Source organism: Sus scrofa, chromosome 3 (assembly GCF_054392235.1).
Source record: "Sus scrofa isolate SSC_HxYL_T2T_F1_AM1 chromosome 3, Sscrofa_HxYL_maternal_Yorkshire_Landrace_v2.0, whole genome shotgun sequence".
Taxonomy (NCBI): domain Eukaryota; kingdom Metazoa; phylum Chordata; class Mammalia; order Artiodactyla; family Suidae; genus Sus; species Sus scrofa.
Window position 1 is genome coordinate 97,636,084 of NC_139385.1, and position 24,422 is coordinate 97,660,505.

General features: G+C 37.2%; 2 protein-coding genes across 43 annotated transcripts in view; one reads left to right on the plus strand and one right to left on the minus strand.

The window, feature by feature from the left end:
* EFEMP1 (EGF containing fibulin extracellular matrix protein 1) overlaps window positions 1-14,988 on the plus strand; it is a 65,901-nt gene extending 50,913 nt beyond the window's left edge. Inside the window, 6 exon segments of one of the 2 annotated variants that reach the window (NM_001244261.1) lie at window positions 1,384-1,503; window positions 2,469-2,588; window positions 3,819-3,938; window positions 7,729-7,852; window positions 7,937-8,132; window positions 13,383-14,988. In NM_001244261.1, the coding sequence (NP_001231190.1) occupies window positions 1,384-1,503; window positions 2,469-2,588; window positions 3,819-3,938; window positions 7,729-7,852; window positions 7,937-8,132; window positions 13,383-13,544 (842 nt within the window). In that variant the 3' untranslated portion in view covers window positions 13,545-14,988. 2 annotated transcript variants of the gene reach the window in all.
* Window positions 1-24,422, minus strand: part of CCDC85A (coiled-coil domain containing 85A) — a 691,220-nt gene that overhangs the window by 499,469 nt on the left and 167,329 nt on the right. For 9 of the 41 annotated variants that reach the window (XM_085019261.1, XM_085019262.1, XM_085019253.1 and 6 more), the window contains one exon: window positions 1,496-1,621. The exons of the other annotated variants lie outside the window; for them this stretch is intronic. The gene's annotated coding sequence lies outside the window, so the exon portion shown is untranslated. The remainder of the gene's footprint in view (window positions 1-1,495; window positions 1,622-24,422) is intronic. 41 annotated transcript variants of the gene reach the window in all.

Consider the following 24,422-nt stretch of genomic DNA (forward strand, 5'->3'; position numbering starts at 1 on the left):
AGGAAACCATGTGAACATTATTATTATTTTAATATTTGAGGTGAATCAAATATATTTTGCAGCTTACTCATAAAAGTTCCCTTTTTTTACCTTTTTTTGTGCAAGGAAGTTTGCCTGCATCATATCATATAATCCTCCCAACAATCCTACCACATTGTTGTGTTATTACTCACAGAAGAGGAAATGGAAGCTCTGAGAGATTAAGACCAAAATAGTAAATGCCAGAACGAAGATTCAGATTCAGGTTACCTTGGAGCCACTTGAGCACACTGCTTCCCACACTTTTAGTTATTAAAGTACTAGAAGATCTAGTATAAAATTTTGTTTTGTTTTCATTTTTTACCATAAGATAGTGTTCCTCCATAGCATTATACCAATTGTGCATAATTGTTATTTTAAATTAAATATGACATATTGGAGTGGTCTCAAAGTGTAGAATCAGGAATTAATGCAATTTTATTACACTTCTAAGATATTAATCCTACTCTACAAGTTCTCAGTTGAGCATTTTATAGTTGGAAATATTTATACAAGAAGGACACAGGCTGGAATACTTCATCATTGTGTCAGAAGGGCCCTCTCAAGAGATAACTCATTTAGCATCTCTTTCAATTCACAGTGTTCTTTCATTTGATTCTCACAGAAACTTCATAAGATTCACATAGCAAGCAGTACTGTCCACATCTTATAGAAAAAAAAACAAAATAGATACCAAACATATAAGTGACTTTGCCAAGGTCACCAGCTGAGCGATAGCTCATACCTCCTTTTCTTAGTTTTACACTACATCACTCAATTCTTCCATAGTTCTTTCTTACTGCTGTTATTATAAATAAGCTTTTAGATTCCCAACCTGACATTCTCACCTATATGTGAAATAGTCTTAATTATTTCTCCCTCTTTAAATCTCAACCCACCCAGCCAGATTTATGAAGTCTGTTTTTAACACCTCACCTAATTACAGAAAGCAAACCAAAGGTTTTGTTTTGTTTTTACAGCTATACCTGCACATATGGAAGTTCCTGGGCCAGAGGTCAAATCAGAGCTGCAGCTGCAGGCCTGCGCCACAGCCGTGGCAACAATGGATCCAAGCCGCATTTTTGACCGATGCTGCAGCTTAGGGTAACACTGGATCCTTAACCCACTAAGCAAAGCCAGTGATTGAACTTTCATACTCACAGAGACAACATCAGATCCTTAACCACAGAGCCACAGTGGAAACTCAAACTAAAGTATATTTAAAGCACAGATTAAAATGAGGTCTCTAGATAGGTTTTCTAGATAATGCTCTGCTGAGAACCTAAGATTAAACAGCTCAGTAATAGGCAATAATTTGGATAGTCAATGATTTGGTTCTCTTCTTGTGTGTTCTTAATAAACTAGATATAGATGAATGCAGCATCCCTCCATATTGCCACCAAAGGTGCGTGAACACACCAGGATCATTTTATTGCCAGTGCAGCCCTGGGTTTCAGTTGGCAGCAAACAACTATACCTGTGTAGGTAAGTCTTCTAGAAACAGCCATCCTGACTGATTTCTGTCTTCCCAAGTCCCACTGCAGTATTTTCAGTTTTCTCTCTTCATGAGCAAACTGGTTTCCATCAATTTCCCTGCATAAAGCTGAAAAGATAATAACCAATCTGTTTCTTAAGACACATCAAGATGTGAATAGAAAATTTTTTAACTCTAGTTTTAGTTCTTTTCTGTGGTGTATCAAAAAAAAATTTTTAACTATAGATCAACTGATATACATACACCAGCTAGTCAACAGTGTGTGATACAAATGGTGAAGGTGCCAAAAGTGTTACTGCAAGTTCAGATACATAAACTTTCCACTGAAGGTGCATTTGATTTTCACAGGCTTCTTCTACCCTTTCAGAATGCAATGTCACGGCAGACAGTTTTCAGATTGGCATGACGTGGAAAGAATCTAGTGCAGGAAAAATGCCTTTTCACAATATTTTCAGTGCCTTAGAGCATTGCAAAACTCTGTATGGGTCTCAAAGGCTTATGTTATAATTGTAATGGAATTTAACAGAACTCATTTAAAAAGTAATAAATAGCACAGATAAATCTTCACTACAGCATGCTGAGAGACCATATCAGTATGTGTCTTATATCAGTTATTTATAGACTTGGCATTTTGCATTTGAACAACAATAAAAGAAAATAGATATTGGAATATATATTTATTAGAATCATTAAATTCTTTTGGAGAGATTCATCAAACAACAAACTGTCATTCCCAGAAAAGAAATATTCTGGTATTTCTAAAAGAAGTATATGACAGACGTTTCAAGTTGTTCCAACAAATATGAAACCTGAATGGACGTTCTCCAGGGAGCTTCTGCAAGGCAAAGAATCCAGCTAGGGGAGTACTCACTTATTATCGGATGACATGGGTACAAAAGTGCAAGGCTATGTTTAAAGACATAGATATACAAATGTGTATAACCTTGCCTTTCAGACATAAATGAATGTGATGCCAGCAATCAATGTGCTCAGCAATGCTACAACATTCTCGGTTCATTCATCTGTCAGTGCAATCAAGGATATGAGCTAAGCAGTGATAGGCTCAACTGTGAAGGTAAAATATTATCCAAATAATTTGTCATTATAGTCCAATTCCTGTGATTGCTGTTGCTTTATCCATGCAAGTACCTGTTTATGAAGACAAATTTTAGTCATGGAAATTCTGTTCTAAAATCCAGTTAATTTAATTCACTTGTAACATTGGATCAAGAGAAAGGAGAAGAAACAAAATAACTGATATATTAGATGTAGCTTGGGTCCAGTTATTAGAAATGGTGCTCTAGTGCCTTGCTTCTCAAGTGTGATGCAACACAACCAGCAGCAGTGGCACCTCCTGGGAGCCTGTGAGAATTGTACAATCTCAGACCCCAGCCCAGACCTGCTGAGTCAGATTCTGCATCTAATGAGAATTCCAGGTGACTTGTGTGCACATTTAACTTCAAAAATAGCTGATATTCATTAGGATAGAAACCAAGAGACCCCCAGCCCCTAGTCATCCCTAACACTGTGTAATTGGGGCACATTTCTTAAGGTGCCTATTTTTCACTTTCCACATGAGCAAAAAGAGGGCCATTTAATGGAATGACTTTCAAAGTCTATTGCACGTTCTGCTGTGTAAATCAAAAGGCATAGGACATCCCAAGTGAGATGCCATTGACAGTTGATGCTCCTGACTTCCTCGCAAACCCTCCCAGCTTTGCATGGGACCACAAAGGTCATATCCCATGCAGACAGGCCTCACGTCATGCTACTATGCTCAAAACCAAAAGGAGCTGGTTGCAGACAGCTGCCTCTGGCATTCTAAGCAAACTATAGGGCCAGAACCATCAAGAAACGCAAAGCATTCCTCCCCTGAAGGCCAGATGCTACCAGGACATCACCTCTAGAAGCTAGCATAGGGATGGGACTTGGAGTTTAAAATTCGGATGAACTTGGGAGCAGAGCTACCCAATTTCTGAGAAGGCAGATATGAATCTGCATTATGGATGGGTCTGCCAAGCCCAGCATGAAGAGTATCAACCACAAGCCAATTCATTCTTCTGCTCAGCTAGTATGGTTAGGTTCCAGGATTCACCAAACTGTCAGCAATAATTGAGTTAAAATGATGGTAAGAAAAACTCTTTGTGCTATGAAGTTCTAGGGAAAATGAGCCAACATTGTTAGAATTTGTACTTGAGCTTCTTATAAGTTACTGTTTCAGAGTTTTCAGCGTTAAAAAAAAAAAACCCAAAATAGTGACATGTAAGTTTCAACTGTGTGTCCTTGCTTTTATCTGGTTCAATAGACATTGATGAATGCAGAACCTCAAGCTACCTGTGTCAATATCAATGTGTCAATGAACCTGGGAAATTCTCATGTATGTGCCCCCAGGGATACCAAGTGGTGAGAAGTAGAACATGTCAGGGTAAGTTTATTGTTTTCATGTCTGTTAAGTTTTAACCAGGAAAAGCAAAAAGAGGAAGTTCTAGGATTCTCTACTATAGACTTTTTTATAATTTGAGCTCTTTTTCATGAGCTGTTCATCATGAGATATGCATATCTCATAAAAAGGATATTCAGTGCTATCAGTGACTTTCTTTAAAATTTAAAGTAATCATTTTTCTTTCCTTAAATATAAATAATTTTAACAAAGTACTTATATGCCTTCTTTATAGCCTATATAATCCCTATGAAATACCTTCTTTAGTCACTCACCAGAAAAAATTCAATTATTAAAACATTTCACCATGAATTTGAGTATAGATCATAAGCTTAATGTGTAGTTAGACATGCCTCAAATAGATCTCAGTTCTCTAAAACACCAAGTTTATAAATTAGGTAGTAGTTTAAGTGTTGAGAAAGTCAGCCTCATGTGTATTAGAATGTGCTTGACCTCTTCAGTAGAAAAAAAATTATTATTCCTGGAGTTCCCACTGTGGTACAACAGGATTGGCAGTTCAATCTCCAGCTTGGCACAGTGGATTAAAGGACCCAGCACTGCTGCCAATATGGAATATGTTGCAATTGCAGCTTAGATCTGATCCCTGGCCTGGGAACGCCATATGCTGTGGGGTGGCCGAAAAAGAAAAATTATTGATCCAAAAATAGCTAATGTCTTCAGGTCTAGTTTTAAAATACATGTTCTGGTAATCTTCACAACCACTTGTAGGTGGAAGATGCAGCTCTCTACATGTTATGATTTCGGAGTTTGTTTTGAAAGATTTTAAAATATGAATGCTTTTCTCCCTACCTCTGATGCTTTGTGTAGGTTAACATTTCTTTAATAGGGAAAAGACTGTTCTGAAAAAAACTAAAAAAACTAAAATTATAGATAATCCTGGAAAAATCAGTACAAACATATATTTACTTAAAGCAATGAGAGAGTGAAAAAAAATGACTGACCTTGAAGACACAAAATCTGTTTGAGACCTAGATGTACGGCATTCTGTCTGTACAATTTTAACAAGTTATCAAACTTCTCTGAGCCTCGGATTTCTCATTTGGAAAAGGAAGTTGAAGTGAAATAATATACAGAAGAATTATTTGTAAACTATAAAGCCTGTACAACTCAAGTTTTTATAAAATTTGCCTTCCAATATAAATGACTAGTAGCTTTGCTTCTTCTCTAAAATAAGGGCAGTAAAATCCTGTTACTAAAGGAGAAGATCAAGGAAAGGAGACACACAGGATTCCCAGTCTATACCATGATTTTATAGGAATATATTAACTCATAGAACATCCATGATCTGAGATTTTATAGCATGCATGTGATCATTCAACTAGAACCCAACAACTAAGTATGAGCGTAATCAGAATGCAGTTCATTGCACAATTAACATCTTTATATCCCTTTCCACATTACTAGAGACTGTAATGGTCATTGTGGAAAAACATTGCATTCCAATGGTTTTACTTTATGAAGCCTGAGATTTTTAACATGAATATTACATGCAGGAAAATGTTAGCCAGTGGGATATCTTAACCAATGTCCCTGGAGTCCTTCAAACAAATGTTTATGTGTTTCTGACCACAAATGGATTTGATACTCAGCAAAGAAAAAGAAAGAAAGAAAAGAAAAGAAACAAACAAATTAAGTTCAGTGGAATCTTATCTGCCTACTCTATTTATATGAAAATATTTATATCTGTTACAATGAAAGGTGAAAAATGCAATAGAATTGCAAATAGGAGATTCATTTGTTATATCTTGAAGACATATACTTTACAGACTAGAGTAAAACCAAAAGAGTTTGGATTCTCACCTTCCCTCAAAAATGCTTATTTGGGGGATGAAATAACTGCTCTCATTTCCATAGACCTACAAAAATAAAACACTATGTGTGTGTGGTGGTGGATGGTAGTGGGGAGAAAGACAGCAGGGAGGGAGAGACAGAGAGAGAATATACAGACTCACACTCATTAAATATTTTAATACTATAAGTAATTTCTGAAAAACCTTCCAAAATGATTAAGAAGTTGATTATGCTAGGCTGTAAATTACTGGAAATAATAAGTAAAATTATTGTATAAAGTTTCCTTCTGCTGTGGTTGAACTCCATATAACAAACTAGCTTTCGTTTTCCCTGTAGCTAAACAGTATCTTTATTTTTCAAAAAAATTGAAAAATATTGAAAAGACAAGTCAGTTGTGATTTCTTCTGAAGAATCTAAGTTCTTTCTTTAGCCATAGCCAGTCCAAAAGAAGATACTTCTTGTAACTGACTCTTGGAAACTGCATAGCTTTTCCAGTCTCCTCTTGGGTTCCAGATAGCTTTAGCCAGTTTGGAAGCTAAAAGAAATTTTTTTTTCGCCAAACACAAGGGACTGAATTATTCTCATGTGGAGGTTGCAGTACCTTGCAGTGGAAATATGCCCGCCACTAACTGTATGAACTTGGGTCAGCCACTTAACCCTTATTTGTTTTTCCAAATAAAGATAATATTTTTCTCACTAGCTTCACATGGTTTATATGAAGAGTGAATTCATTCAATTTAATATTTCTCAAAATTCAGGCACCCCCAGGCAGGTGATAAAGGGATAAAAAGATGGGTATGATAGTTCTTGTCTTTCAGGAGTTCACAAGCTAGCAGAAGGATTAAGACAAACATGCAGATTTCAATAATGCAAAGCAGAAAGCAATAAAGGCCCAAAAAGAGGAAAAGAGGTATAAAAATTCAGAGAAGAGAAAGAAATTATATCCCAGCAATTAGGCCATGCCTGCCTTGCAACAAGGATTCAGCAAATTATTCATGGAATAGTAAATTAATGGATGAACATATCTTATTGTGGGGAAGGAATGATTCAGAAAAGGCTTATATTGGAGAATATCTAAATCATTATTTAAAAGTAAAGGGAGACAGACATACAGAGGGATGTAGATATTAATATAATTTGCATTGTTGTTGGATCTCATATGTCATCTGGGAGCTCTTAATTCCGCAATCTAAAGTCAGTCTTCATCCAGCCTGACCTTTCTACAACCCTTCTTCCTGGGACTCCTTTCCACTCTGACCTCCTTGCACTGCATTTCCTGGGTTGCCCCTCACCATTGACAGTCCCTTTCTTAATTCCTTTTCTCCCCCGTGGTCTTTAAATAGCTACATTCTACATGGTGGAACACTTCATAGCTTCACTTCTCATGCTGTGAACAGCTTCCTCTAGACAGTGTAATCACTCCCAGAGCACCTACTATCCACCAGCAAGCTACAGCTTACTATAACCACATTCAAGCCTTTTTCTCTCTCCCAAACTCCTGAGCCTGAAGATAAACTTCCATCTCCATAGTTTTTGTTCGCTGCTTTCTCAAAGCCCTTTGCACCTCAATCATAAAAATTTCATCTAACCACCACCCTTTTCAAGGCTTAGTTAAAATGCCTTCTCCTTCCTTCAGCCTTCCCTAATCCCCCATAGGGCAAGCAGTGGTATCTTTCACTCTTACTTAAGCAAAGTCAATGGCTAGCATTTGGCTTTGAATTCAACAGATGAACAATAGGTACTTGATAAAATACCATGAAATGACACATATTAATCTGTCTAGAATGGCTCCCCTACATCTGTCTTGAATTAAATGCAGAACTCCAGGTCCCACCCAGTCTTGTGTTTAAAAGTAAATTAAACACAGTCTGGATTCTCACATACCTCCTTTCTGGCAAACTGGAATCTGCAACTTTTGCAATTTACTTAGATCAATAAACTCTTCCACTCTATGACTCTACAGATATAAATGAGTGTGAGACCACAAATGAATGTCGGGAAGATGAAATGTGTTGGAATTATCACGGCGGCTTCCGTTGTTACCCACGAAATCCTTGTCAAGATCCCTACGTACTAACATCAGAGAAGTAAGAGAAATCAGAATTTGTGAAACTAAGAATATTCTGGTTTTACCAAGCCTAACTAGTGAATACTTTTATTTGTCTCTGCAGCCGGTGCGTTTGCCCAGTCTCAAATGCAATGTGCCGAGAACTTCCCCAATCCATAGTCTACAAATACATGAGCATCCGATCTGATAGGTCTGTGCCATCAGACATCTTCCAGATACAGGCCACAACCATTTATGCCAACACTATCAATACTTTTCGGATTAAATCTGGAAATGAAAATGGAGAGTTCTACCTAAGAGTAAGTATCCTGAGGGTAGCCTTAACTGTTGAGAAAGGTTCAAGTTTGTTGTTGTTTGGAAGTAATTCACCTGGAAAGAAAGCTAATATTTAAAGAGTTTTTATGTGCAGGCATTGTGTAAGGGCTTCCTGTGTGCATTATCTCATTTAATCTTATTGATAATACTTGGTCTGATAGATATTAATAACTATCCCTGTATTTCACAGAAAAGAAAAGTGAGACTTAGGGAAATAAAGTAGAATCTCTTAAAGTCACTCAGATAACAGCTGCAGAGTCCTTTGGAATTGTGTGTGACCATCAAAACACAAGTCTACTCACACACACACACATTCACACACACATACACACACCAAACAGATCAGACAAATCAGTGACAGTTATTTAAACACTTGGAAAAACACTTTCAGGAGAGCTTTTCAAAAGCTCTGAATTTCTTATTTTTACACTCCCAAGATTATTTACATTTGCACCAAAACTAAGACCTAGAAGCATCTGAGAAGTGGCCCCCAAGCCTCCACCCCCAGACCATATGTTCATAGTTGTAGCATTCTTAAAAATTTTCAGGCAGGTAATATGAGGTGACTTTTATGTTCTCCCTTTCTTTCATTGCCTATTATGAAAACTTTCTCTGAATTCTGCCATTTCTCTTTTCACAGTGTCACCCAGGTTATTTTTGCTTCCTCATGTCTCTGCTTCTCTTCCTTTAACTGGCTCTTAGCACCTTTCTAACCCCTCCAAGGGCTTCCCAGCAGATCTCCTTGACCCCAGTGCCTCAGCTTTCCAGTACCCCCTGCAAAATCTTAGCAAGTTCATTTTAGGTTAAAATTCTGACACATTTTAAATACGGCTCACCACTTCATGTGAAAATGATGGCACCCCACCAAGCAGTTTGCAGGGTTACGGTAACTGTTTCACGCTAAGGATGTTATTCATCCAGTTACAATTTTCTCAAAACTCCTTTGGGCACTCTTCATTTTTAATCAAATTTTAAGGTCAATATTTCATTTTGAGAATATGAAAAGTAAATTGGGAAATTCATCCTTGTGGTAAAGTTTACAGATTTTTAATGTTTACACGTTTATCCTGTTCTTTGATATATTAAGTTCCCTTCCAGCTCCAGAATTATGTGACTCTGTTTCTTTGCCAGTAAATTAGAAATGATTAATTTCTCATGACCAACTTCTGAAGAGAAAAACCCAACCCAAAACACAATCTATTACTACTCTTTTTTATAATAACTAAAAATAGACTTCTTTAATATTTGATTCTTAAATTTGTATACTAGATATTTCTAAGATGTTTACTCTAAATGAATTTCATACAGTTCAGATACTAATAATTTAAATTTTAGCCCAAACTAATAAATTATTTGTAACCCATGGCACTAAAATAGGTTCATCTCAAATTTTTCTTTAAAAACAATTTTCTATTTTGAACTCTTAGCCATGATTTTAGAAAATAAAATTTCTTAACAGCATCAACAAACAGTTAGGCAAAGTTCCTGCATAGTTTTTTGTAATAAACGTAGCACTTTAAAAGTTTTATGATTCATATTAGTGCATTTGTTCACTTGATAGTTTCAAATATAGTGTTTTTCTCAAGTAAAATCCTTATTTTGGAATAACATTACCAATTTGATAATCCCAGAATTGAATAATACCATTTGAAACAAACAAAAAAAAGCATTTAAAATAAAAAGACATTTCAAGACCATTCCTTATCACATAATTCAAAAAGTTGGATCAAATCCTATAAAATTTCTCCACTGAAATTCCACTTGTGCAGAGTATATCTAAATAATAAGATTCAATCAGCAGGCCTTAATTAGGCACCTATATGCTCAGCTCCATGCTAGGTGCATGTAGTACACAGTTCTTTATTTCAAAGACCTTTAAATATTACTTTGTGACTTAGTTAACATCTATGAAGAAAGAAGGGGACAGGTTTGTGTTTAATCCCATGGCCCAGGACATCAAAGAATTAATGTGGGCTGGAATAGTCAAAGAATGTTTCTTGAATTGTCATGAGACTGGACCTTATCCTTGAAAGGATCTCTAGGATAGACGATTGTATTTATCCTCCTTTTGGGAGACTACTGAGAAAAGCTTCTTCCCTAGAAAAGGAGACACTATAAAGAAGTGGTACATGAAACTGTAGGTAGAATTCCATTCTCCACCCACACAAACCATATCTATCCTCCCTTACAGAGCCTTACTTTTCTTCATATCTGTTATCACCATCTTGCATAGTACTTATTCATCTGTGTCACCTACTAGGGTATGTAATGAGAGCAGAGACATTACCTGTCCGTTCACTCCTCTATGCAGAGTACATAGAATGAATGGTACCTGGTACACTGCAGGTGCTCAAAAATATTTTTAAATAAATGAATTAATTCAATAAATACTTTCAAGGTTATCACTGTTACCTATAAGAGACAAGCACCATGCTAGAGTCATAGAAGTGAATAAAACCAAGCCAGTCCCTGCCCCAGTGGAGCTTATAGTCAAGACACTGAACAAGTGTTCAGAAGATGCTGAGTGTCACAACTGAATGTTGCAAACTCCTCATGAATACAAAGCAAATCAACCCCTAACCAAGAGAGAAATGGTCAGGAGCTTCCTAGAAGAAGTAGACTTAAGCTGAAGACTGGCACTTAGAGAACAGCAAATGGAAGGAATAAAAAGCAGATAAGTTGATCTAGAACACTAAGTGCTACAAGCAGAATAGCTTGAGAGAAGCCTGGAGAGATGAGCAGGGCCTACATCACACAATGCCTGACAGACCACTCCAAGTACAGGAATCTCTATCAGATTTTCATGTTAAAAAGATACCTGAGGGAGGGAGAAGGATGGACGGGGAATTTAGGGTTAGTAGATACAAACTATTACATTTAGAATGGATAAGCAGTGAGGTCCTGCTGTATAACACAGGGAACTATATCCAATCTCTTGGGATAGACCATGCTCGAAGATAATATAAGAAAAGAAGGATAGATAGATAGATAGATAGATAGATAGATAGATAGATAGATAGATAGATAGATGGATGACTGGGTCACTTTGCTGTACAGCAGAAATTGGCACATTTGCCACATGCTATTGAAAGTAACTATGTTTACGTCTCTTAACCTACTAGAATATAAACAGATCCATGATGCATATGTATACACACACATTCTTTTTCTCATATTATCTTACATCATGTTCTAACCAAGAAACTGGATGGAGAGAGAGCGAGAGAGAGGGCCAGAGAAAATATTTGGAGAGACTGAAGCCAAAACCTTCCCTAATATGGGAAAGAAAACACTCACTCAAGTTGAGGAAGCACAGAGAATCCCATACAGGGTAAACTCAAGGAGGAAGGAACACAAAAAAATGCATACTAATCAACCTGACAAAAATTAAATACAAAGAAAAAATATTAAAAGCCACAAGGGAAAAGCAACAAATAACATACAAGGGAACCCCCATAAGGATAACAGCTGATTTTTAGCAGAAAGTCTGCAAACTAGAAGGGAGTTGACAAGATATATTTAAGGTGATGAAGGGGAGGAACCTAGAACCAGAATGCTCTACCCAGAAGGCTCTCATTCAGATCTGATGGAGAGATCAAAAGCTTTTCAGGCAAGCAAAAGCTAAAAGAATGCAGCACCTTCAAACCTAGTTTACAACAATTATTAAAAGAACTTCTCTAGGCAGGAAAGAAAAGGCCACAATTAGAAACAAGAAAATTACAGGAGTTCTGTTTGTGGCGCAGTGGTTGACGAGTCCGACTAGGAACCATGAGGTTGCGGGTTCAGTCCCTGGCCTTGCTCAATGGGTTGAGGATCTGGCGTTGCCGTGAGCTGTGACGTAAGTTGCAGACACGGCTCGGATCCTGCCTTGCTGTGGCTCTGGTGTAGACTAGTGGCTGCAGCTCCGATTGGACCCCTCGCCTAGGAACCTCCATGTGCCGCTGGAGCGGCCCTAGAAAAAAAGGCAAAAAGACAAAAAGACAAAAAAAAAGAAAGAAAGAAACAAGAAAATTACAAACGAGAAAGCTCACTGGTAAAGGCAAAGATAATGTAAAAGTAGGAAATCACCTATTGACAAATATGATACCAAAATAGTCTTATCACATATACATTCTCTTCCTTGGTTTAATGTCAATCAATTGAAGGAACAGCTAAATCCTAATCCACTGTTTCTATCCTTGCCCTTGTCTTGGCATTCAGAGTCACACATCTGTCTGCCTGCCTGTCCAAACTCATTTCCCTGCCCTCTCCAGCCCCCATCATGTTGTTCATCAAAATGAAACTACATCCAGTTCTCCTGAATATACTTCTTCACAAAACTTCCATTTATTCTGGGTGACTCTCCTCAGGAATTCGAAAGCCTGTCCACAATGCTCCAGGGTCCCTCCTCTTTTTCCCTGTGTGTATACACGTCTATGTATCTCCTTACATATGCTGCATATGCCCATATATTTTAGCATTTGCCACATTCTATTGAAAGTAACTATGTATATGTCTCTTCACCTACTAGAAAATAAACAGATTCACAATATTGAGAAGTAAAATATGACAGCTTTGTTTATCAGTTCATAGATTATCAGATTCTCACTTGAAACTCCAGTCTCTATAAAAGTTGAACTATTCATTAAAAGTAAAGAGAAATATTAACAGAGAGAAATAGAAAACAAACAACTGTCAAAAAAGCAGGCCCCTTGGAATTTCCATCATGGCTCAGCAGTTAACAAACCTGACTAGCAACCACAAAGATATGGATTCGATCCATGGCCTTGCCCAGTGGGTTAAGGATCTGGTGTTGCTGTGAGCTGTGGTGTAGGTCGCAGATGCGGCTCAGATCCGGCATTGCTGTGGTTGTGGTGTAACAGCTCTGACTGGACCCCCTAGCCTGGGAACCTCCTATGCCTTGGGTGTGGCCCTAAAGAGACAAAAAAAAATAGATAAATAAACAGATACATGAAAATAAAATTCAAAGGAAAGTAAGGTGATGGAGCAGTAAGCAGTGTAATCAGAATAAAAAAAAAAAAAAAAAGCAGGCCCCTGTAACTGGAGTCAACAGCTATATGTGGACAAGGGGATAAGATCCAAGAAGGACGGACACCAAGACAGGAATAAGTGGTGACTTTTATCCTACCCTCAAAGTTCTTCCCCTAACTCTTATAGGAAGTACGCTCACAAAACATAGAAACTCCAATACAAGAAGAATTATTCTCTCCCTCCCTTTTTTTCTTTTATTTTAGCAAACAAGTCCTGTAAGTGCAATGCTTGTGCTGGTGAAGTCGTTATCAGGACCAAGAGAATATATAGTGGACCTGGAGATGCTGACAGTCAACAGTATAGGAACCTTCCGCACTAGCTCAGTGTTAAGATTGACAATAATAGTGGGGCCATTTTCATTTTAGACTTTTTAAAGAGTCCACTAGAGGCATTTAAATCAGCCAAAGAATATTATTATCTTAAAGCACTATTTTATTTATAGATATATCTAGTACATCTACATCTATATACTGTACACTCACCAGTAATTCAAACAATTACACCATGGTATAAAGTGGGCATTTAATCTGTAAAAATTCAAAGTTTGTCTTTATTAATGTATGTAAATTAGACATTAATCCACTAAACTGGTCTTCTTCAAGAGAGCTAAGCATATTCTATACAATGAAACTTGGATTCTTTTCTGTAAAAGTGGGAGCAAGCAATAATTATCTTCTGTGGTGCTTAAGGAAACTTACCTACAGCTCCAGTGACAGCCTCATAAGGAGGCAGCCATCATAACATTGAACAGCACGCAAGTTCAAGAATGAGTTTTTTAACTGCTTTGTAAGAAAATGGAAAAAGTCAATAAAGATATATTTCCTTAGAAAATGAAGATATACCATACTTGTGTTGGCTTTTATTTTCATGATCAGTCTAAATGTGGTTGTTTGTTACATAGTAATACATCATTACTGAATAATATACTGGTTTCTATATTTTCAATTTTGTCAGAAATTTTTGTTATGAATGTAAAAAAAAAAATCAAAATTCCCAAAATGAATAAGGTATCCCCTAGAAAATCATTATATTGAGAAATCTACAGGGTGGAAATGAGAAAACAAATTCTTTCTAAACAACTTTAGAGCTGACCTGAAGAAGCAAACTCAGTGCATCAGTCAGTTCCCATTGCTATAACAAAATGTTACAGGCTGGATGGCTTATAAACAACAGAAATTTATTTTTCACGGTGTGGAAGCTAGAAATCCAAGATCAAGGTGACAGTATGGTCAGGTTTTGATGAAAGCTCCCTTTTGGGTTGCAGATTCATATCCTCACATGGTAGAAATAGAGCAAAAGAGCTCTCTGGGTCCCTTTTATAAGAGTATTAATCCCATCCAAGAGCGTTCCACTCACCTGATCAAATTACTTCCCCAAAGCCTCAGTTTCTAATACCATCACAGTGGGAGTTAGGGTTCCAATATATGAATTTGGGGAGGACAGAAACATTCAGTCCATAACTTTCAATAAATGTAGTGACATTTCTGAATTCGGGACTTCCGTAAGATGTGAAGCAAAATAAAAACAAAGATATTTTTCTGAGGAAGTTTTGATTTCTAAATAAAATTAAAACCCTAAAACTTCTCTAACTTATTACCAATATTTCTCATCTTTATATTTGATGCTCACAGAGGAAGGAAATGGTGTTGGTTCTTATTCCTGACATCCGGAGTGACAGTGAACTAAATCGAATTACCCTCCTTCCTAATTCTATGAAAAAGTTTTATGTCTTCTTATTTGTTTAAAATGTAACTACTTTACTTTGATGTATTATATTTTTAAATAAAAATAAATATTGTTTTAGAGGATCACTCAATCTTTGGAGGTTTTTTTTAGTGTAGCCAATAACAGTCAATATAACTGTCTGGGAAAAAATTAGTTATAGCTGATAAAGCAAAAACAACTATTTGATTCTTTTAAAATAAATAATATAGGCGTTGAGGAAACAAAAAGACTGTTAAAATCGTTCCACAAAAATATATGCAGTTAGTTTTCTCTTATATCCAGTTGAAAAGCACATATGAACGAGCTAACCTTGCCACTGAAACAAATGTTCCTCAAAGATTGATAAAATATGTAGTACGTTTTCAAAAAAAAAAAAAAAAAGTTCACCAAGAGACCAAGAAGCAAAACACAAACTTCTCGTACGAATAGGGCAGGGGATGGGCTTTTAAAGAATATACAGGGCATAGAAATAGTGATGAGAAAAGGTATAAACAAGGGCCAGACAAGGAAGCAAAGTAAACAACCAGCCACAACACAGCAGGAATATTGCATATGCACTTGTGACCCTGTCCACATGACTTGATTACTACCAGTCCAGGTAAATTAATGTTTGATCTAAACTTCTCCATTCTTAATCATCTAGTGATTTTTATACATGTAGACACAGTTCTCAAGTCAGGACAAGGAATGGTAAGAGTAAAAAAAATGCCTAAGACCTCCCTCCAACAGATTTTTCATATTTAAACAAGGAGCCAGGGTCTTATCTATACCTTCACAGAGAATTGTAGAAGAAACAGGAATCTCTCTGAAATATTTATGCATAAATCCTGATCCTCCACCCCCACCTCCAAACACATATATATAGATAATTATAGAACTATACATAATCCCTATATTAAAATAAATAGATTATATATGGATCATATGTAATTTATAATAATATATTTTATATATCAAATATATAACATTAAAATTTATATGTCTATAATTTAAATATAATATATGATAAAATAATAATATATTTTATTAATATTTTGAGGACCTACAAAAGCCATTAATTGCAAGTAAGAAGGTTTTTCTTTCATGTCAAAGCCTAGTACTATTCACAAATCACAGACATATGGAAAGGGTTGATAAACTAAAGTGTCACTGATATAATTCCTTTTCTTTTTTCAATTGTAAGTACATAAAATTCACCATTTTAAGTGTACAACTCAGTGGCATCTAGTATATTACAGTGCAAGTATCACCACTATCTAGTTCCGTAGCATTTTCATCACTCAAAAATAAATCGAACCCATTAGTAGATACTCCTTTTTCCTCCCTCCCACAAGCTCTGGTGGGAGTTACCACTAATCTACTTTTTTGTCTCTGTGAATTTGCCTATTTTGGCCATTTTATACAACTAGAACCATACAAGAAGTGGCCTTTTGTGTCTGGCTTTTTTCACTTAGTGTAATGTCTTCAAAGTTCAGCCATGTTATAGTGTGTTATCAGTACTTCATTCCCTTTTGTGATTGAATAATATTCCATTATGTAGGTATACCATACTTGTTTATCCTTTCATCAGTTGATTGACTATAGTTGATAGGTTTTTTTTTCCACCTGCAATTTCTTTTTATCTGGAGTATCAAAAAGGAAACAGATGTCTAGACTCTTCATCCACTAATTTTCCAGCCTACATAACCCATTTTTAGTTTCATTTTTAACTAAAAAGAACAGCAAATGAAAAATTATCTTTCATTCATGAATTAAAAATCCTGTAAAAAAAAACTTTGAAAAGCTAACACATTAGTCCCTTTATAGGTTCAACCTTCCTCAGTAAACATAAAAATGTCATGCTCTCTTTAAATGTAATTTCAAATTCAAAATAAAGAAAATATCATCACTAAACACAAACCAAAGCATTAGGACAAAGCCCTGCTTTGTTTTCAAACTACACATGACTCCCTCCACCCATCCTCCATGAGAATCACTGATTTAAACCAGCTTCCATAGATGGGAATCATGAAAATAATTCATCATCAGTCATTATTATTCAGCAGCAAACATTTATTGAGCAACTTCTATGGTAATCTCTTCCAACAACTAAAAGCATGATGGAGCATAGAGAAACCAGAGTTCTAGTCTCAGTTCTAAATTAACTAGTTGTGAAACTTAGCTTCTTTAGACCTTGATTTCTTTATCCATAAAACTGGGATATTGAAACAAGGTGTTTTTCCAGCTTTAAAAACTGTAACTTATTCCTGATGCCACAGGTGCACTGAGAGAAAAGGTGGCCCCATTTGCCAAACTTTTTAAAGCATTTGAGTATTATTTGTATGCAACAGCTGTTGGGAAGCACTGGACATTGGTGAAGAAACAAAAGTAATAGCTCTTATGTGAAAAACAAGTCTTCAAACTGAGGGTTCATTATTGGGCACAAGGACTTGAGAAATTAACCCAATTTAACTATAAATTCTTAAAATTACAATTCAAAATAATTTTTCTTTTTTTTATAATTTTTTTGGTCTTTTTGCCTTTTCTTGGGCCATTCCCGCGGCATATGGAGGTTCCCAGGCTAGGGGTCTAATTAGAGCTACAGCTGCCAGTCTACACCACAGCCACAACAATGCCAGATCTGAGCCACATCGGCAACCTCCACCGCAGCTCACAGCAATGCCAGATCTGAGCCACATCGGCAACCTCCACCACAGCTCACAGCAACTCCAGATCCTTAACCCACTGAGCAAGGCCAGGGATTGAACCCGCAAACTTATGGTTCCTAGTCGGATTCGTTTCCACTATGCCACAACAGGAACTCCTACTATTCACTCTTACGTCATGCATGTTTTGCTTCTTACTACTGATTCTCACTGAAATATAATTTTTCACGTCAAACTGAAAGTCATTTTTACCATCTTTCACCAGTGAAAAAAATCCAGCCATGGGTTCCCACACTTCCAAATATGCTTCCAGAGAAAGTCATATGTTCTTATTCAGTGAGTCTCAATAATGAGAACTGAACTAGACATTTCTCCATCACTTCACCATTCCAATGCCCATACCTGGATCCTGAGACTTTCATACTCTCTGACTGTACAGAGTTATTTTCTGACAGTGGTTGAGAAAGACCTCTTGGTTGTTAAGACTTCCCAAACAGAAAATGACTTCCCTTCAGCTGCCAAAATTTCCCTCTTAAATAGATTTTTTGACAGCTTGCAATCTCCATCCCCTCTAAACACAAAATCTCCCATTACAGATACTTCTTTTTAATAATAATAGGATTCTAAACTTAGATCCCACCTGGTAAAACCATGTTATTAAGACTTGCTCAAAGTCACAGTTTGTTCAGCAAGAGCCCTATGCCTAGAATGCAGGTCTTATGACTTAGATTAGGCCATATGCCTAACTTTCAATTCCAACAAGTAATCCCTTTCCTTCCAAGCTTCTTTCTACAGTGCCCATCCCAAATTGTGGACCAGTCTTGCTGGTTTCCATGACCAGTTGTCACTACTGCTGTTACATGTAGTCACATTGAAATAGCACAGATACCAGCCTGATCCCAATCTACTGTTAAACTTTAGCTCATTTGTTCTCTTTTAAAACTCCGGAGAGACAGATGTAATTGTATTACACAAAATACTCCTGAAATCTAGAAATTGAAACTCAAGAGCTAATCATGTAGACATTACTATTTCCAATAGTAATTTCAAAAACAAAAGCAAAAAAAGCCTGTTACTGAAGATACAAGCAGAACTCTCTGCATGGGGGAACTTTGAGAAAGTCAGTAAAGATAGAATGGGGCCAAAAATCTTCTCACTCAGACGCTAGACCAAAGGCCTAATGAGTCCTTCATTCCATAAGGTTAGTAGAAGGTAAGGGATTAGTGAAAGATTACTACCATTTCTGACACTGGTTAATATTCATTAAGAGATTAGTGAAGGAGCAAACAATGAACATCATCATCTAAAGGATTCTTGCTTTGGAGACTAAAATAAGATACCACATTTTATTAGCAACTCAGCTCTCAATAGGGCTTTTGGTTCTTTCACCATGTTTAAGAAAATTACCCAAAAAAGTAGATTTTTTTTTACATTGTGATTTTAAAAATATAAATGTTGAAGGGTGGAAATCAGCTCTTTTTATCTAAAAAAAAAAAAAAAAAAAATGGAGTCATCTCTATGACTCTGCCTCTACCAGGGAGATGTTTTAGTGATTCCAAATGATGGAAATAGAAAGATTATTCAATGCCCTTAAGATCACCTGAACACAGCCCACTGGGATTATTATTTGGGGGGAAGGTTCACAAATACGAGTTTATCGTTGAACCTTGTTTCCATGACTACAAGAAGTTGCTTTTGTTTTGAATAACCATGTATACTTCTAACTTTCGAACACTTTAAAAATAAAGAACAGCTGCTGGTCTCCCCATACATAAGAAGCCCACAAGGGACAAAGCCCTCCATTAATATATCGAATTATTTTTAACACATTTATATTTCTATTCTGAATCATCATCTCACAAAGATGGCAAGTATCCATCTTCCCAGCTGGGGGGAGCACCTGCACAATACAAATGCAAACTGTGACACATCTGGTACCAAAAAAACAATCTTGTTTCATCTGGCCAGCAGACTGAAGTATCAAGATCATTGAACAGAAACAAGGCAAAAAGTTAACTGCCATTTATACGTAGTCAACACAGATGTCTAGTTAATCTGTTTATATTGTAAGCACATGTGTATGTTAACAGAGCACAGACCCCTTTAATAAGCCAGAGTTGGAATATAAACCAGGAGAATTTTAAAGACCTGAATGTAATAATTCAGTTCTTTTTTATCTTCCCATAGAAACTAAATTAGTTTCATCAGAATCTCAGCATTTTTTTAAACAGATGCACATAACACAAATAAATAATTTTGTTGTTTGTGTATCTCCAAATTGTTTACTTATTTCTTTTAAAAACTACATTCCATGTTTTTGTATCGTAATATTTAGATTATGTTTAAGTGGTAAATTACTTGCACATGACTTATACCAGGTGTCTTGGTTTATGTGGCCCCCAAAGAAGACTCTGTTGCAGAACTGAGTGTGGGTAGTTTGAGAGGTTAACTTAGGAAGCATAAGTGAGACACTAGGGAAAGTGAGTCAAGAAAGGGAGAGCTGCCAAAAAGGAGTGAGTTAATGAGTAGGTCACTTCCACGGGCAAGCTAGTGCTTAGTTTCTCTGGTAATTCTCTGAGAAACAATATGGAACTTACCTTAAAAGCATCCCACCAGAAGTCAGCTAGACTGGGCCATTTAACTACCAACTTGTATTCCTGTGGTGAGGATTGCCCCCAGGGGCACTCATGCCACACCCATTATAACCACCTTCAGGTGGGTGAGCTTCTGGGCACTGAGGAAGGCCCTCAGGCAGAGGGGAAGAGAGACGGAGGCTTGATATGGGATGTTGTCAGTGAGCAAGAAACTTCTACTACAACCTCCAGTAAGCTTGTGCTGCTGAGGGGATGCTCGGTGGATGTCACTGTCTACACTGATTGGAGTATGACAACAAAAGCACATGTAACTGGCATGATGGCATCATACCACATGAGCCTTTCCTTAACCTTTTTCTTTTTTTTTTTTTTTTTTTTTTTTTTTTTGTCTTTTGTTGTTGTTGTTGTTGCTATCTCTTGGGCCGCTCCCGCGGCATATGGAGGTTCCCAGGCTAGGGGTTGAATCAGAGCTGTAGCCACCGGCCTACGCCAGAGCCACAGCAATGCGGGATCCGAGCCACGTCTGCAACCTACACCACAGCTCACGGCAACGCCGGATCGTTAACCCACTGAGCAAGGGCAGGGACTGAACCCGCGACCTCATGGTTCCTAGTCGGATTCGTTAACCACTGCGCCACGACGGGAACTCCTCCTTAACCTTTTTCTGTTGGTTCTCCATCTTTTTTCTCTCTCTTCCTTTCTCTAGAGAAAACTCTAGTTTCTTTCTCCTCCATGCATCACTCAGCAAATCAGGCACCAAACATGTACATTTGATGCAAAGACACATAAGATATCATGTAAAGAGGTATCATATAATTAACACCATGAACCTATCTGATTCCAGAGCACAAGTCCAACTACAGAGTATTGTATAAAATTGGTTGCCCTTTGGAAGTTCCCCTGAGGAGCAGTGAGTTAAGAATCCCGTGTTGCTGTAGCTGTGGCACAGGTTGCAACTAATGCATGAGTTTGATCCCTGGCACAGGAATTTCCACATGCCACAGATACAGCCAAAAACAAAAAAAAAGTTGCCCTTCAGCAATGAATTTTCAAGAAAGCTAGTGAAGCTAAAGCTTCAAGGCTTTTCCCTTGCACCAGTCCTTCCTATGAAAAATTCTCCCATTCATCAGAGGGGTAAAATGAAAAGCAGAGGATTTGATTTTTATTCAACACCTACTCAAGAATATATTTAATTATGTAGCATATACACTTATAAATGCACCATATCATGAAAATAATTTTCATATATTTCTATAAGAACTCACTAGAAATTATTCTTACAATGAAAAGTGAATTATAACCAAAAAAAATCTGTTCCAGCTAATACTAAAAACTGTAATTCATTGAGGAGAAATAAATTTCAAATAGAAGTAAGGATAGACTCTCAGGTTGATCAAATTAATGAAGGGGGGGGATTTCCTCCGGTGTCTTATCAGTAGGAAACCAGACTAGGATCCATGAAGACACACGTTCAATCTCTGGCCTTGCCCAGTGGGTTAAGGATCCAGAGTGGCTGTGAGCTGTTGTGTAGGTCACAGATGCGGCTTGGATCCTGCATTGCTGTGGCTGTGGTGTAGGCTGGCAGCTACAGCTCCAATTCAACCCTAGCCTGGGAACTTCCATATGCTGCAGGTGCAGCCCTAAAAAAAAATAAATAATGATAATAATGAAAAGGACTGAATCATGAGACCATGCTGAGAATTTAAACGTCCTGATACTCTGATATGGAACACTAATATCAGTAAAGAAAACAGGACATTGATCATTTTAACCACTACAAAAAGGACATCGACAACTCACTAGTTAGTGAGTGTGGCCATTTCAAAGGGTGTTGAACATTAGTCCTTGCACAAGAAAACTTGGAATGGTCTATAGTTGTACATACCTTTTTTTTCTTTTTTTTTGCTTCTTAGGGCCGCACCTGTGGCATGTGGAGGTTCCCGGGCTAGGGGTCCAATTGGAGCTGTAGCTGGCAGCCTATGCCTCAGCCACAGCAACTCAGGATCTGAGCAGCATCTGCGACCTACAGCACAGCTCACAGCAACATCAGATCCTTAACCCACTGAGCAAGGCCAAGGATCAAACCCAAATCCTCATGGATCCTAATCGGGTTTGTTAACCACTGAGCCATGACAGGAACTCCATATAGTTGTACATATCTTACACAATAGACACTTGATAGAGGTTTGTCAAATTTGACAATTCTTAAAATTTGTATCATGTTGCCAAAATGGTTTGTGAAACCAAAGAATGCATTTTATAAACTATCAGTTTACAATTTTTTCTCATTATAGAAGAAAGATTTGAGTTATCTTTCTATTCTCTCTGTAAGAAATGATACTACAAAATTGTGGCCATAGGCAATTAAGGAGTATGCAGCCAAAAACATAGGGGAAGAAGTATTGCAAAGGAGAGCCTGGCAGCTGATTTCCCTAGATTTGTGACATTTAGTGTCAGCTTTTAAAATTTGTGATTTACTGATTTCTTTTGTCATTCTAAATAAGAATTCACTTTTGTATCTAATTTTACATTTATAATTTTGTAGTCGTTCCCTTAAAGTGAACTTCTAAATGTGTATAAGCTTTGTTCAAAACCTAGAAACATTCCTGATTGCACACAAAGTAGCAGTAGTGTCTAGCATATATGGGGCTTATGGGCATAATAGACAAGGACATTTAATCTAAGCCTTAGACTATTTGAATAGGCAGGAGAAAAAAGGTATCACCTTTTATTTCAATCTTACCACCCCAGCCTATAGGTATCATTTAATCTTGTTAATAGGAGTTATGTGTATTTAAGAGTTACTAATTTCTGACTCAAGCTCAAAAGTTGCAAATCATATTTCCACCTCTGGCCTTATTAAATGTGTTCTTGTAGTGATTTAACATTCTGTTCCATCTACTTCTCTTAGCAATGATTATCTGCCTTTATTTCCTTCTAGGATCTGTTGATTAGCCATTAATAAGATGGTAAAGACCTCAAAGAGATCAATCTGAAGCTATCTAAACCCTGATTTCATCCCAGGTCTGAGATCCTGCCTTATATTCTAGTGTAATTTGCTTTAATAATTATTCATTGATCATCCGCTATGCACTGGGCACTGTGCTAAGTACTAAGGGAGCAAAGATAAATATGACATAGTCCCTAGCCTCAAAGAACTTACAATATGGTTAGAAAATGAAACACTTATATTAGTCGCACCTGTGACATATGGACATACCTGGCTAGGGGTTGAATCAGAGCTGCAGCTGAGACATATATGTCACAGCCACAGCAACATGGGATCCTTGACCCAGTGAGCAAGGCCAGGGATCAAACCTGCATCCTCACAGAAACAATGTGGGTCCTTAACCCGCTGAGCTATAGCAGGAACTCCTAAACACAAAAATTTAACTTCAATTTAAAAAAAAAAAAATAGTCACGATTAGTTGTGTACTTATATTTAGAAGGTGTGTTTAGTACATTATCTCACTCCTCACATTCATCCAATGAAGAAGGAAATTTTTTTTTTTTTTTGGTCGTTTTAGGTCCACACCCTTGGCATATGGAGGTTCCCAGACTAGGGGTCAAATCAGAGCTGCAGCAGCCGGCCTAATACCACAGCCACAGCAACGCAGGATCCTTAACCTATTGAGCAAGGCCAGGGATAGAACGTGCGTCCTCATGGATACCAGTCAGATTCATTTCCATTGAGTCACTATGGGAACGCCCAGTGAAGAAGGAAATTTTCAGCTCCATTTTACTGGTGAAGAAGCAGATTCAATAACTCTTTTCGGGTTATCATGCAGGGGCAGAACTAGGATTGGAAAAAAGATCCATTTTCTCTAGAGCTTTAATGTGGCCTAAGGGGAGCACAGCTGAGAACAGTTAACCCTGGCTGGGGGAAGTCAGAGAAAGCACCCCTGGGCTGATCTGAAAGGTATTCCAGCAGAGGGGAATTTAGCCCCAAAGGCAAGGAAGTAAAACACAACAAGGGACAGGTCTAAAATTTGGTTAAGTTCCTAACACTTAACCAAGATACTGACTCCTAACACTTAACCCTATGGTGAAAAATCTCACTCCATCCCTCAGGTTTTTTGTTTCCCTAACTTTTCTTTTTCTTTCTTTCTCTCTTTCTTTCTTTCTTTCATTCTTTCTCTCTTTCTTTCTTTCTTTCTCTCCTTATTTCATTCTTTCCACAAGCATGGATATGATGGTTGTTTAAACACTTCCTGCTTTTAACAATCTTAATTTATTGGGAGAAATACATTAATAATCCCACAAACATAAAATTGCAATT